This window comes from Tasmannia lanceolata, unplaced genomic scaffold (genome assembly GCF_043159265.1).
Source record: "Tasmannia lanceolata isolate RefF3 unplaced genomic scaffold, GAP_Taslan_0.1 ptg000018l, whole genome shotgun sequence".
NCBI classification, from domain to species: domain Eukaryota; kingdom Viridiplantae; phylum Streptophyta; class Magnoliopsida; order Canellales; family Winteraceae; genus Tasmannia; species Tasmannia lanceolata.
Genome location: NW_027518695.1, coordinates 59,785,590 through 59,799,651, shown reverse-complemented (window position 1 = coordinate 59,799,651; position 14,062 = coordinate 59,785,590). Strand labels below are relative to the sequence as shown.

The 14,062-nt window shown below is 39.5% G+C and overlaps 1 protein-coding gene across 1 annotated transcript in view; it reads left to right on the top strand.

Annotated features, from left to right (window-relative positions):
- LOC143850552 (uncharacterized) overlaps positions 1–11,914 on the top strand; it is a 28,373-nt gene extending 16,459 nt beyond the window's left edge. The window contains exon 4 of the mRNA XM_077359792.1: positions 11,609–11,914. Within this exon, the coding sequence (XP_077215907.1) occupies positions 11,609–11,914 (306 nt within the window). The remainder of the gene's footprint in view (positions 1–11,608) is intronic.
- The last annotated feature ends 2,148 nt before the right edge of the window (positions 11,915–14,062 follow it).

Below are 14,062 nucleotides of genomic sequence, written 5' to 3'. Positions count from 1 at the left end.
CTTCCGAATTCGTAACCAGGCACGAACCCTCTTTTATATTTCTGGTTATCCGTGGCAACAGAGCATAGTATGGGATCCTTGGCCCACTTCCTTGGATGGCGACTCTTCTTTGTTTAAGGTACGCCTCGAATCTGGGCTAGTCCCCGAATCGAGAGGTATCTCACCTTTGAATCGCCACTCATGCTGTGAGAGGCACATTCTTTCGAGAGTTCCTTGGTAGAGCTCTCCATTCACGTGGATGATCCATTTGAGATAGTTAGCGTGTGGGGCTCGTCCCTCACCGCTGCCTCTCTCCCGGATCGGGGTCCACAGCGCGTTTGGAATAAATTGCCAAAATTTCCTTTCAATTTCTAACATGCAACGTAGGAAATTCTGATGCCACGTTGGAAATAGGGTGCCAAGTAGATTCGAGGGAGGAAGGGGAGGGCTGCCACATCAGCAGTGAGTAGTAAACCCCCCTTCCTCTTTATTATTATTATTATATATATATATATATATATATATATATATGAGCATGCATTTACTGTGCTCGAGCGCAGAAAAAGGGTGGGGCAACATTTTGAGTGGGATCCGAAGCATTCATTTGATGGGCCCTTTCATGGGTAGTGTGGCCACCAAAAATCAGCTCCATTGAATCACCTTAGGGTGTCCATTTGTGGGGCAAAATGGACAAACAGTATCTGTCCATTTTTTGGATGATGGTAAGAGCATGAGGGAGAAGGGTGTTGTTATGAGGAGAAAGATAAGGCGGGTAAAATAATTATAAAGTTCGTAAAGAGGAAGATGAAGGGATTGGGTTGTCGTTGAGGAAGATTAAGTGGGAGATGGGAGGGAATAGGAAACGGTGTATGATGAAGGACATTATGCAATTAATGGGAATCCTTCCAACGCTTCTAATTTGGTTTGGATTCAAGGGGTAATTAACAAATTTTATTAGGGATAAGTTTCTCAATTAAATTCTATTTAAAACCATTATTGAAAAAACGGAAAAATTCACCTAATTATAGCAGTATTAAAATCTGCTAGGGAATTGGGAACGTTGGCCTGAAGGAAATCTATGTAGATATAGATTGCTTAATTTAAGGGATTGAAGGAAATCTACTTAATTTAAGGGATTTTGCAAATGGAAAGAGGGGGAAGAGAAAACGTAAATGGATGCTTAATTTATGGAAATAAATTAGGGATGAATCGTGATCTTTCGAAAAGTTGTTTTATAATATCCGGTGAAAATGCGTGCCACGTAGGAAAATAAGTTGACACGTAGATTTGAGGGAGGAAGGAGAGGGCTGCCACGTAAGCGGTGAACAGTATGGGGAAACATTTTCTGCGCGATACCTCAGATAAGTTATCTGAGCGAGAGCTCAAAAAAACATATGGGCCCACATTGTTTGGATGATCCAAAGCATTCATTTGGATCGTCCAAAGATAGATAGAGTGTTGCACAAAAAATCTGCTCCACAGGATTATCCTAACCCTTCAATTTGTGGAGGTTAAAGTGGATGGGTATAAACCTCCACAAATCTATCCATTTTTAACCTCCAAAAATCGAAGGGTTAGGATGGTCCTATGGAGCTGATTTTTTGGGCACACCCTATCTATGTAAGGGCCTATCAAATGAATGCTTTGGATCATCCAAACAATGTGGGCCCACATGATTTTTTGAGCTCTTGCTTAGATAACTTATCTGAGGTATCGCACAGAAAACGTTTCCCCTATATGTGTGGGCGTGTGTGTGAGTGTGTAGGACTAGTGGTACCATCCATGCGATGCTCGGTTTTTTAAATTGAATAAAAAGGGTGATATATAAATAAAACAACAAATTGAAGGAAAAAAGGAAAGATAATGTGTATATATATATATCATTTTCACAGAGTTGCCTTAATTGAAGGGGTGTGGATGTTTCAACAGATTTTTTGGGACTGATTTTAGGGAGTTTTTTTCGGGAAGAGAGAGAGAGAGAGGGGAGTGGATGGTATCAATTTAGGGGTGAAGTGATTTTTTGGGATCGATTTAGAAAATAGGGACGTGACTAAAAATCAATATGGTATCGAGAAGGGGCGAATTTATAATCGTCCTATTTTTATTGGCCGAATCTAAATGTAGATAATTATGACAAAATGGTGTAAATGATGTTGATTGTGCAAGAAGGAACTGAATGCAGAAAAAGTCCATCTAAAACACAGATGGATAAAATACAAAATAAACATAGCACAATAAAAGAATACCTGTGTCTAATAACAATGGTGGATCCGAAGCGAAAGAAATGAGAATGAGCAGATATGGGATTGACGAAGGGTAGAGGCAAGGAACATGGTGTGGAGGACTCTAGATTAGAATATTGAAGTTGAAATAGAAAGATGCAATGCTGAAATGTATTTAATTTGGTAGAGGAGAGGAGGCATTTCTGAAAATATATAATGTTTGAGAGATAGAGATAGAAATGCAAAGAGAGGGAGAGAGTGATGAAGGAGTATGGATATTTCGAGGGGTTTTTTTTGAGATATATATATATATATATATATATATATATATATATATATATATATATAGAGAGAGAGAGAGAGAGAGAGAGAACGGTTCCTACACATATGTGTGGAGAGTTCTCTACACATTAGCTTAAAATACAGTGGGGGCCCACATTGTTTGGGTGATCCAAGCCATCCATTTTAAAGGCCCTCACATAGATAGGGTGTCTACAAAAAATCAGATCCATAGGATCATCCCAACCCTACGATTTGTGGAGGTAAAATGGATGTCTTTAAACCTTCACAAATTAGTCCATTTTTTGCCTCCACAGTTCGAATGGTTAGGATGATCCTAGGGATCTGATTTTTTATGGACACCCTATCTATGTGAGGGCCTTAAAAATGAATTGTTTGGATCACCCAAATAATGTGGCCCCCACTGTATTTTAAGCTAGTGTGTAGATAACTTATCTACACATATGTGTAGGAACCGTTTTCTCATATATATATATATATATATATATATATATATATATATATATATATATATATATATATATAGAGGGGTGTGTTTTTGGCTGATTTTTAGGGATTCAAACGATTTAGAAGGGCCTAACAAAGGGTGTGTTTTTGGTTGATTTGTAGGGATCTATAAAGGACCTAATTTTTAGCGGTGCGAACTGCGAACGCAATCTTTAAAAAAATTAACACATACGGAGAAGGGGCGTATGGGAAAAATACAGATAAGACGTGATTGGAATGGTGTCCAGTTAAGGACAGCTTTCAAGGATCAAGTGAAACGTAGAACCTAATTTTTAAGGGTGTATTTTTAGCGTTAAAGAAGGGCTGATTTGGCATCTCTTCGGGAGGATGGGTGCTTTTGGAAAACAAACTGTGAAACGGTACATTGTGACATCCATTATTATCCGTTGTTAAGGAGATTAGAGGCTCAGTTGGCAAAAGAGAGGATGTCCACATCAGCAAAAATGGTTGAAAGTCAATCATCTTTAATATAATAGATATATAACGTTTTCTGTGCGATACCTTAAATAAGTTATCTGAGCAAGAGCTCAAAAAAACATATGAGCCCACATTGTTTGGATGATCCAAAGCATTCATTTGGATAGTCCAAAGACAGATAGAGTGTGCACAAAAAAATCTGCTCCACAGGATTATCCTAACCCTTCGATTTGTGGAGGTTAAAGTGGATGGGTATAAACCTCCACAAATCTGTCCATTTTTAACTTCCAAAAATCTAAGGGTTAGGATGGTCCTATGGAGCTGATTTTTTGGGCACACCCTATCTATGTAAGGGCCTATCAAATGAATGCTTTGGATCATCCAAACAATGTGGGCCCACATGATTTTTTGAGCTCTTGCTCAGATAACTTATCTGAGGTATCACGCAGAAAACGTTTCCCATATATATATAAGGAAAAGGATTGTACGCTCGACCGTACCTAAAGTTAGGTACGGTAGAGTGCCAAATCACATGGGTCCCCCATTTTTGGTAGGCATCTAAACCATTCATTTGCAAGGCCCCATCATAGATAGGGTGCATACCAAAAATCAGCACCATTGAATCATCCTAACCCCTCCAAAACTGGAGGCCAAAATGGGCAGATTTGTGGACAAACACTGTCTGTCCATTTGGCCTCCACAAATGGATGGGTTAGGATGACCCTATGGAGCTGATTTTTGGTATGCACCCTATCTATGATGGGGCCTTGCAAAAGAATGGTTTAGATGCTCACCAAAAATGTGGGACCCATGTGATTTGGCACTCTACCGTACCTAACTTTAGGTACGGTCGAGCGTACAATCTTATTCCTCATATATATATATATATATATATATAGAGGAAACTGTTGGTGAGCTTAAGCTCACCAAACTTATGGTGAGCTAGCTTGCCCAATCACATGGGGGCCCACTTTGTCCGGATGATCCAAACCATTCATTTGAAAGTCCCTTACATAGATGGGGGGTGTACCAAAAATCAGCTCCATAGGATCATCCTAACCCCTCCATTTGTGGAGGACAAAAATGGACAGACACAAATCTGCCCCATTTTTGCCCTCCACAAATGGAGGGGTTAGGATGATCCTATGGAGCTGATTTTTGGTACACCCCCTATTTATGATAAGGCCTTGGAAATGAATGGTTTGGATCACTCCCCAAAATGTGGGACCCATGCGATTGGGCAAGCTAGCTCACCATAAGTTTGGTGAGCTTAAGCTTATATATATATATATATATATATATATATAGGAAAGAGAAGGTACTCCCTGGAGTAGATAACTTATCTACTCCCTACCTAAAAATAGCAGTTGGGGCCACATTGTTTGGGTGATCCAAAGCATTCATTTGATGCGCCCTCGCATAGATAGGGTGTGCCCAAAAAATCAGCTCGATAGGATCATCCTAACCATATGAACTGTGGAGGCAAAAATGGACGTGTATAAGCTTGCACAAATCTGTCCATTTTTTGCCTCCACAGTTCGTAGGGTTAGGATGATCCTATCGAGCTGATTTTTTGGGCACACCCTATCTATGTGAGGGCGCATCAAATGGATGCTTTGGATCACCCAAACAATGTGGCCCCAACTGTTATTTTAAGGTAGGGAGTAGATAAGTTATCTACTCCAAGGAGTACCTTCTCTTTTCTCATATATATATATATATATATATATATATATATATATATATATATATATATATATATATATACTAGTAGGACAACCCGTGCGCACGGGAGGGAAAAGTTATTTTAGATCGAAAATAATGAAAGTTGAATGAATGAAGAACAAAATATATGAGTTATGTATTATGAGTTTTATAAGCAGGACATTTGGGAAAAGTCTTTCTTTTCAAATAAATTCTTGCAATATAAACAGGGAATTAAGGATGCCTAAAATCTGATTAAGATCAAATGTGTCGGCGATGACGTGGAATACTTCTGAAACTTGGGTTGCACCTTAAACGCAAAATGCATGTCCCCAACGGTAAGTTGGTTCCAATGATGTGGTTCCTAAGACCCGGACATCAATTCTTGCCAGAGAAGTTGGTTAGCACCATTGTATTAAGTCTTAACACCGCCGCCCCAGAGGTTTCTTATTAAGTTCAACCGCTGCCAGAAACTCAGCTTCACTCTCCTCGTCTATCACTTTCTCCCTCAAGTGTTAAAAAAAAAAGAACCAAAGGACCAAATGATTTCTGGTCTAAAAGAACACCAAAATTCATGAAACATCACCTAACTTCAACAAAAACTGTGGTTGATGCCCCTAATCCCATCTCATCCTATCCCATCAGATGATTCCAGGTCCCCTATTAAACAACCAAAGCTATCTTACATAAGCTTAAAACATTAAACATAATGGTTGCATCCTTTTTTTTCTACGATAGTTTGAAGTTTACTTTTACTAAAATGCATGCTCAGCAAGAATCACAGGAAGGAGAGAGAGAGAGAGAGAGAGAGAGAGAGAGAGAGAGAGAGAGAGAGAGAGAGATTTACTTCACCTTGAATACCATAGCCACAAATAGAATTTTCAGGCTACTGATAGCTTAAAAAAGTGAAAACAAAACCCATGACCAAAACAAAACAAAAAATGGCATTGAAATCCACCTAATCTATGACTTACCCAAATTCAATTGTCTCCTCGTTTTCAATCAATGTTCAGCAAGCACTTTGGCCACATCTTTCAAACTGCACCCCCAAGATCTCATCCCTGTACATTTCATATGTGCATAAATCTAGTGAATAGGCACTGTATGGTGTGGAACATTGAAACCATATTTACAATGGAATGAAAAGTAAACCCAAAAATATAAACAGAGCAAACAAAAAATGCTATTTACCACTCAAAACTAAAAAGAACAGAACAATCCAAGTTTCTCAATCCTTACCCACATTAATCCCACAAGTAAGAAGAACAAAAAACAGGCAACTGAGAAGTGTATTAAAAATAGCCATAGCCTAGCAATACAATGTTTTATCATAAAAACAGCCATCCGTTCACACACGATCCACGTATTAGAGGAGGGCAGAAACGAATCTTCAAGACTCAATGGTTTACGGATGGAAATAGGCAGAGAGAGAGAGAGAGAGAGAGAGAGAGAGAGAGAGATAGAGAGTAGGGCTCTGTTTCTTTACACTCTTTTTGCGCTCATTCCTGCAAAAAAATGTCTTAAAATCTCAATTTCTCTCTTTACTCTCTCTGAGTAAAGAATTGGAAAGCCAGCAAAACCCCAAAGAAAAACGGGAGAGTTCAAGTTTTGGAAATCTATTTGAAAAATTGCCTTCAACAAATTTACATTCAACAAACGATGATAATTTGGTAAGTTATAGGCTAGAAGAAACCGATCCAATTAAATATTGGACAAATTTGCGGGCGCTGGTCTAGAAAGCAAAGCAATGGGCATTAAAAGAAGGAAAAATATACATTAACCATAAAAAGAAGGAGAAATATAAATAGGAAGCCCAATAGAGAGAGCAACCCAGACTAAACACCAAACACTTATCACAAATAATCATTGGATAAATAAAAGTATCAGTCTCTTGGGTCTTTTTGCTTGCCATTAAGAAACCATCTTCAACTCAAATTGTAACTCTGCATAGTGAATCAGCCGACAAATCAAAATCAGAGGAAAAAATCATAAAAAAGGGATAAAGAGCGAATCAGCCGACAAATCAAAATCAGGGGAAAAAATCATAAAAAAAGGGATTGAGAGCAAGAGCCAGAGTTCAGCTTTGAAACCATAAAAAAAGTGATTGAGATCAAGAGAGAATACATAGGACTGTGAAATGGGTGTGTTTATCACCCATGTTCTGGTCGTTCTTGCGCGGCCGGTTTTCTGGCGGCCATAAAATGAAAGAAAGATGGACATAGTAATTGGGAATAGATATCAAATGGAAGAAAGATTAAGAAATTCCCTTTCTGTGATGTTCTTCAAACCCGAAATGCTAAAGAAATGCTATCTTCTCCTAGAAAAATTCTTGGAATATTAATAGAAAGAAAAAGGAACATTTCTATCTCTGTTTGATGAAGAAAACGAAATTGAAAACCAAAATCAGAGTCTTAAATAAATACCTTAAATAGCTAGGGTTTCAAGCCATCCGGACAGGCTGATGACCGACGATTCATAGACAGCAGAGATTACGTAAAACTCTTTAACAAGAGGGATATAAGAGAGGCTTCTGCTGGATCGTCACAAAAGATCAAAAACAAAGATTCTATTTTGATGTTGTATATAAACAGAGACAAAAACAGATCTACCGAATTAAAAAGAACGAACTTAAAGAAACAGACCAAAGATGGGCAAGAAGATAGGAGTAAATCCCTTAATTCTAGCTTACTTAGAATTCTCAGGGAAAGTGGGAACGTTAGCGTCGAAAGTTGTGAAGAGAAATAATTATAGGCTTTTGGAAAACGAAAAGAGAGAATAGAAGGTGGGGACGCTGAGATGGGGATACCAACCGAAATAGAGAGAGAGAGAGAGAGAGAGAGAGAGAGAGAGACTCGTGAGAAAATATCCGCCGAGATTTTAGGCCTATCGCGTGCAATATTTGTTTCGACTCTATTTTCTCTCACCCTCTACATGTGAAGGCAAATGGGAGGCTGACACGTAAGCCAAGGGAAAATGAAAAAAAAAAGCAAAAACCAAAAAAATATATGCGAGGGCGCAGGGGAGGCTGACACGTAGGCATGAACAGTAACTTGACCTTTCCTCGTTATTACAATAGATTTCCTCCTTATTATATATATATATATATATATATATATATATATATATATATATATATATATATGGGGAAAGTGACTGTGAGCGGCCCCTCATATAAGCTTATATGAGGTGATCGCTAAAAACATGGCGGGCCCACATTTTTGGGGTGATCCGAGCCGGTCATTTGATAGGCCCTGACGTAGATAAGGGGTGCCCAAAAAATCAGCTCCATAGGATCATCCCAACCCTTCGTACTGTGAAGACGAAAGAGGGGAAAATGGACGGGTAAGTGGGCAAATTTATACCCACCCATTTCCCCCTCTTTCACCTCCACAGTTAGTAGGGTTGGGATGATCCTATGGAGCTGATTTTTTGGGCACCCTCTATCTACGTCAAGGCCTATCAAATGACCGGCTCGGATCACCCCAAAAATGTGGGCCCACCATGTTTTTAAGCAGTCACCTCATATAAGCTTATATGAGGGGCCGCTCACAATCACTTTCCCCTATATATATATATATATATATATATATATAGACACAAACACTAGGGATCCCAACTTCGTATATATATTCTAGGGATCCCATATTCTATCTTCCTTATACGTGTCTCTCTTCCTCGCTTATATATTAAAGGAAACGGAGAGAAACCAGAGCCGATCTCTGCACCAAGGACCAGATCTGAAACCCACTCTGTCTCGAATAAGGCTTCCTTGCAGGGTAATTCTCTCTCTCTCTCTCTCTCTCTCTCTCTCTCTCTCTCTCTCTTTAATGTTTCTCAATACATGTTTGTGGCCCACTTATTTGGGTTTCTATTCTGTATATTTTGGAATTTTGGTCATTTCATATAACTCAGGAAGTCGTTCTCCTAATGTTGCAGGTCCTCTTCCTCTCCTTTCCTCTGTTTAGTTACGTTTATCTTCTTTCCCCCTCATTTTGCACAACTTTTCTCGGTTTGGTTTGCTTTCTTTTTTCTTCTTCTTTTTTTCCCAGGTTGCCAGAGTATTGGTCCCGTTGCCAATGGAAATTAGAAGGTGAAGAACACAAACATTACTCCATGCAGCCCTTTGCTCTTATCAATCTGCTCTATTCAAACTAATTCATGTTGATTCTCTTAGCCTTCATCCCAAAGTCCTATTTTCATATCGAATTACCTCCATATATAGTAACAGAGCAATGAAATGAAAAACCAAACGTCCTGGTAGGCTCTCGGATCAGGGTCCACCGACTAGCGACTCTGCTAGGGAGTTCTTGAAACATTACCTAACTCTGTTAAAAATGCCATTATTATTAATTTTGAAGAAATTTGGGCCAAAATCAAGTTAAATGGGAACTTATCGTTAGAAAACCAGGGGCCCAAAATAAGTGCGTAAATAAAACAAGGGCTCACACACCACTTGCATCCCTGGATATATATTCCTGTTTTATGGTTATTTCTGCTGTGGTTTGTTGTGGATGTGATATCAGATGACTTATTCAGGATACTATGAGTAGGAGCCGTGAGGGCTATTCCCGCCTTCTAGCACTACCGCACTAGTAGTATACTCAACAGTTGGACACTTCGTGTGTAAAACGGACATAGTTCGTATGCTGGGCGACAGTCATGGCATACTGTCCGGGTGCCTTACCCCCTTTATATATTGCATTGTTACTTTGTTTGCATATAAGGACGAACATGTGATACTTACACATGTGAAACCTAGATTTAGGAACCTTGTCTCATTTATAGACTAGGGTAGCTTACCTCGTGTGGCTACAACACGGTCTTAGTACACTCATTAGTCTGTCATGAGTCAAGACTTCCCTGACTCCGTTAGATTAGACTAGGGATGGTGCCCCTGGTCAGGTTATATATATATATATTTATTGATTATTAGATTAGGGCCTACTTATTTAGTGAGGTCCCCTTATCTAATCCAAATCAATTATATCATGTCATCTTTTTGGTCTAGACCTGGTCAGTGGTTTCTACCTGCCACCCTCATGGCCATGGTTTATCTTTTAATCCGTGATGGTAAATTTGATCCATATATTTGATTAGACTAGGACCTCCTCATTTGGTGAGGTCTCCTGGTCTAACCTTATCTGTGATATCAGTCCATCCTTCAGATTTAGACCTGGTCAGTAGTTTCTACTTTCTACTCTTATGACCATGGTCTATCTCTTGAATCCATTGATGATAAATTCTACATCCATATTCCTTGATTATTAGATTAGAACCTACTTTTTAGTAGGGATTCCTTGTCTAAGTTTATCAGAAATATTTGTCCATCATTCTGATTTTAGATCTGGTCCATGACCTTACTTTGTTATTTTTATGACCTTGGTCTATCATCTGAGCCATTGATTATCAATTTGATCCATGTTCGCTTATCATCTACCTTTTTATCCTCGGATCATCTCGAAATGAAAGATGAAAAATCCGATCTTACTTGTATCCTTTGAGTACATGATTTATTACAAATATCATTCTTCTGTATCTTCATATTTAGGGTTGACATTATTCTCATCATATTTACCTTCCTTGATTATCAGGTGATCCATCATGTCTAATGCGAATTTGAAAAAATAGAAGGATGATGAAAGAGGGTACCGCCTTGTAGAAAACCGTGACGGTCATAACCTTGATGCATTTCAAAGTCTACCCTACATCAAAATAAACTGGAATTTCCTCAAAGTAGCTGTTGAATTTTGGCAACCCGATCTTCACGTCTTCTGCTTTGGCAAGCAAGAAATGTGTCCGATCTTTGAGGATTGGTGTCATTTATTGTCCTATGACTGTTAAGGTCCTCTTGTCAAGCTCGAATCTAAGTTGGGTTACCACACTAGTTTTAAGAATTGTTTCCCACTTCACCTAGGCCTGTTGAGTTCTTCTTAAATGAAAAGGGTTTATCAGTTCCTCAATTGGTCACAGTTTTTTCAAATTTGGGGAAATACACTCGCGAACACCAAACCAGTCGGATTCATGCCTTAGTCCTTTGTGTTTGTGCTAGGTGGCTCCTTTCTCACCAAACTGACAATACTTCCCCTTCGCTCTTAGATTTTGTTGACCAAATTTCCAGGGGAAGTAATCCAGTACCAACTATCCTCGCGGAAACCCTTAATGGATTGGATGACATTGCCAATAAGGTCTGTACTTCTTTCAACTCATAAAGATGTTTGGCTTTGTTCAAAACTCTGAATCTTTATACCTCCAACTCGTAAAGATCCTGTTTTATCCAAGCGTAAGTCATGGGAGCATAAAACTTTCAATTTCACCAAAGCAGATGGGTTAATTGGTTAAGCTCCCTTCAGGCTGACCAAATCACTTGGAGGTTCTTCCTCGGTCATTGGGGTCTAATTCAAACCTGAGATAGTAGGTGTATTCAATTCCTCGGTCTGGACAAGACTTCCTTCTATATCCCGGATCGAATTTTTCTTCAGTATGAAGGACTCCAGACCGAATGTCCAAATGGGGGCCTTCAAACTGAATTTTATCTCTCTACACCAGTCCGTCCTCTAGAAAAATCCAATCGTCCTATTGCCAAAAGTATCTGTGAAGACTGGGACCATAAATCTGAAGTAACCTTGGTTTCTTTGCGAGACAAGACTCCTAGAGGAAGCATTGGAGGAGCAGTGCCTGGGGGAGGAGTACGTGCAGGAGTATCCCCAGGTTATTATCAATGGCTGCTAGAGGATATTGAAGGTCGTAAACAGAAGAAGGCGAGACTAGAAGAAATAGAGGATTGAGAGTCTCATCTATCATATGTCATAAACATCTTGATATTCAGAGTTTCATTGTTTTGACAAAATATCTTTTCATTTTATCAGTTTTTATCTTTGTAATCAGATCAAATATTATCAATGAAATGTGTTTGCGTTTCCTTTATCTCTATTTTGATCAGAATATTTTATCTCACTTATCATTCATCTAATCTAATGTGTTTACTTCCATTTTAGGATTCTGAAAGATAGCAACCATCGCTCCAGTAAAAGATAACCAATTCAAACCTACTTGGTCTAGACCCTCTTCGGTATCTAGACTTGTCCGTCATTTTGACTCTCATGTTACCTCAAGTGCATCTTTATCCCCTACACTTGAGTTACCCAACTCATCCGAGTCTGACCTAATGGTTGATTCAGTCGATCCCATGATGGTCATACAAGAAATGTTGAGAAACATGTCTCAAGATATTTCGGGATTGAAAGATGAAATGGCCCAGATAAAATCCAAGAATCCTGACAAAGCCTCGACATCCAGAGGACCAATACCCCAGCAACCTCCTCGAGTTACATCCCCTGATCTGAATAGACCTCATATTCCTCTTGTAGAAATTTATCTAGATGAGGACCAATATGCTGATGAGTATTGTGCTCCAAGACCAAGTAAAGAGAAAGAGTTATTCGATATGTGTGAGAAGATAGCCCGCGAAATTGAAAACATGAAATTATAGGGGCCCAAAAGGGTTGATATCTCTGAGTTCTTTGTGACCCCTAGTGTCACACTACCACCCAAGTTTAAGGCACCAGACTATGACAGGTACAATGGGACTGGGTGCCTGAGAAATCATGTCAGGTGGTTTATCACTTGATCCCAACAACACGGGTTGAGCCGTGAGCAAATGGCCCAGCTATTTCTCATGTCTCTCATAGGAATAGCTAAGAAGTGGTTCTTGAGGTTAAAGCCCGAGGAAACTAGAACTTTGGATGATATATCGAACCGATTTGTCGAACAATTCTCTATGGAGGAAGGGATATAAGTGACGAAAAGGGACTTGAAGCAGTTGAAGCAGGGTCCCCAAGAAACCTTCACATCATTTATCAGGCGATGAAGGCGTTAGCTCTAGCCCATTATTAGAGAGACCTACCCGGTCAGAGTAGTACCCTCTTTCCTTTTCTCCCCTTTTCTTTAGATAGAAAATGTGGTCCTTAGAGTTTTTTTTAGTCCTTTAGATAACCTTAAACCTTTGGTTCTCATTCATTGCATGGGCGATGAAGGCGTTAGCCCAAGCCCATCTTTTAGGAGGACTTGCTTAAATCCTGTGTAGTATCTCTTTCTTTTTCTTCATTTTAGGAGACTTTTTAAGTCTTTCAGATATTCCTCCCCTTGTCATTGCAAGACAAGGGCGATGAAGGAGTTAGCCCAAGCCCATCTTTAGGGGACTTGCTCAGTCGTAGTAGCACTCTCCTCTTTTATTTAGTAGGCTAGCCCAGTCTTTTAGACACCTATAGAAATTAGAGCCTTTTATCATTGCAAGGGCAATGAAAGAGTCATCTAGAGCCCCCACTAGGAGATATACTTTGTCTCGTTAGGCGGTTCTCCTTTGGAGACAAGCCTTATCGTTGTTCTACTTGCATACCAATGGCGGACAATACTCGTTCCCAATCCAAGATCGATGAACAGTTTAAGCTCCACCAACAACAACTCAACGAGTTGCGCCTTCTTCAATCACAGCAGCATGAGGAGTTGGTCACGATGATCAAACAACTCCAAACCCGTCCTCCATCAACCTCTATGCAACGCTCCAATCCTGATGATCATTCATCAGGGAGCTCTAAAGAGGCACTTGTCCCTCTTAATCCACATTTTAGCAAATTCATCGTATGGATGCCCCAAAGTTTGATGGCACAAATCCGACAGGATGGGCCTTTAAAATCGAACAATTCTTAGATTATTATAGCACTCCAGGGGATATGCGACTCCAGATTACCTCATTTCACTTGGAGGGGCCTGCGCTCGCCTGGTATCAATGGGCGAAATCCAATAACCTTATTCATTCCTGGCGAGGATTTCTCGATGCGACCCACTTACGATTCAGTCCATCTCTCTATCAAGATAACAAAGGTGAGTTATCCAAGCTCCATCAAACCTCGTCTGTGGAAGACTATCAAACTCAA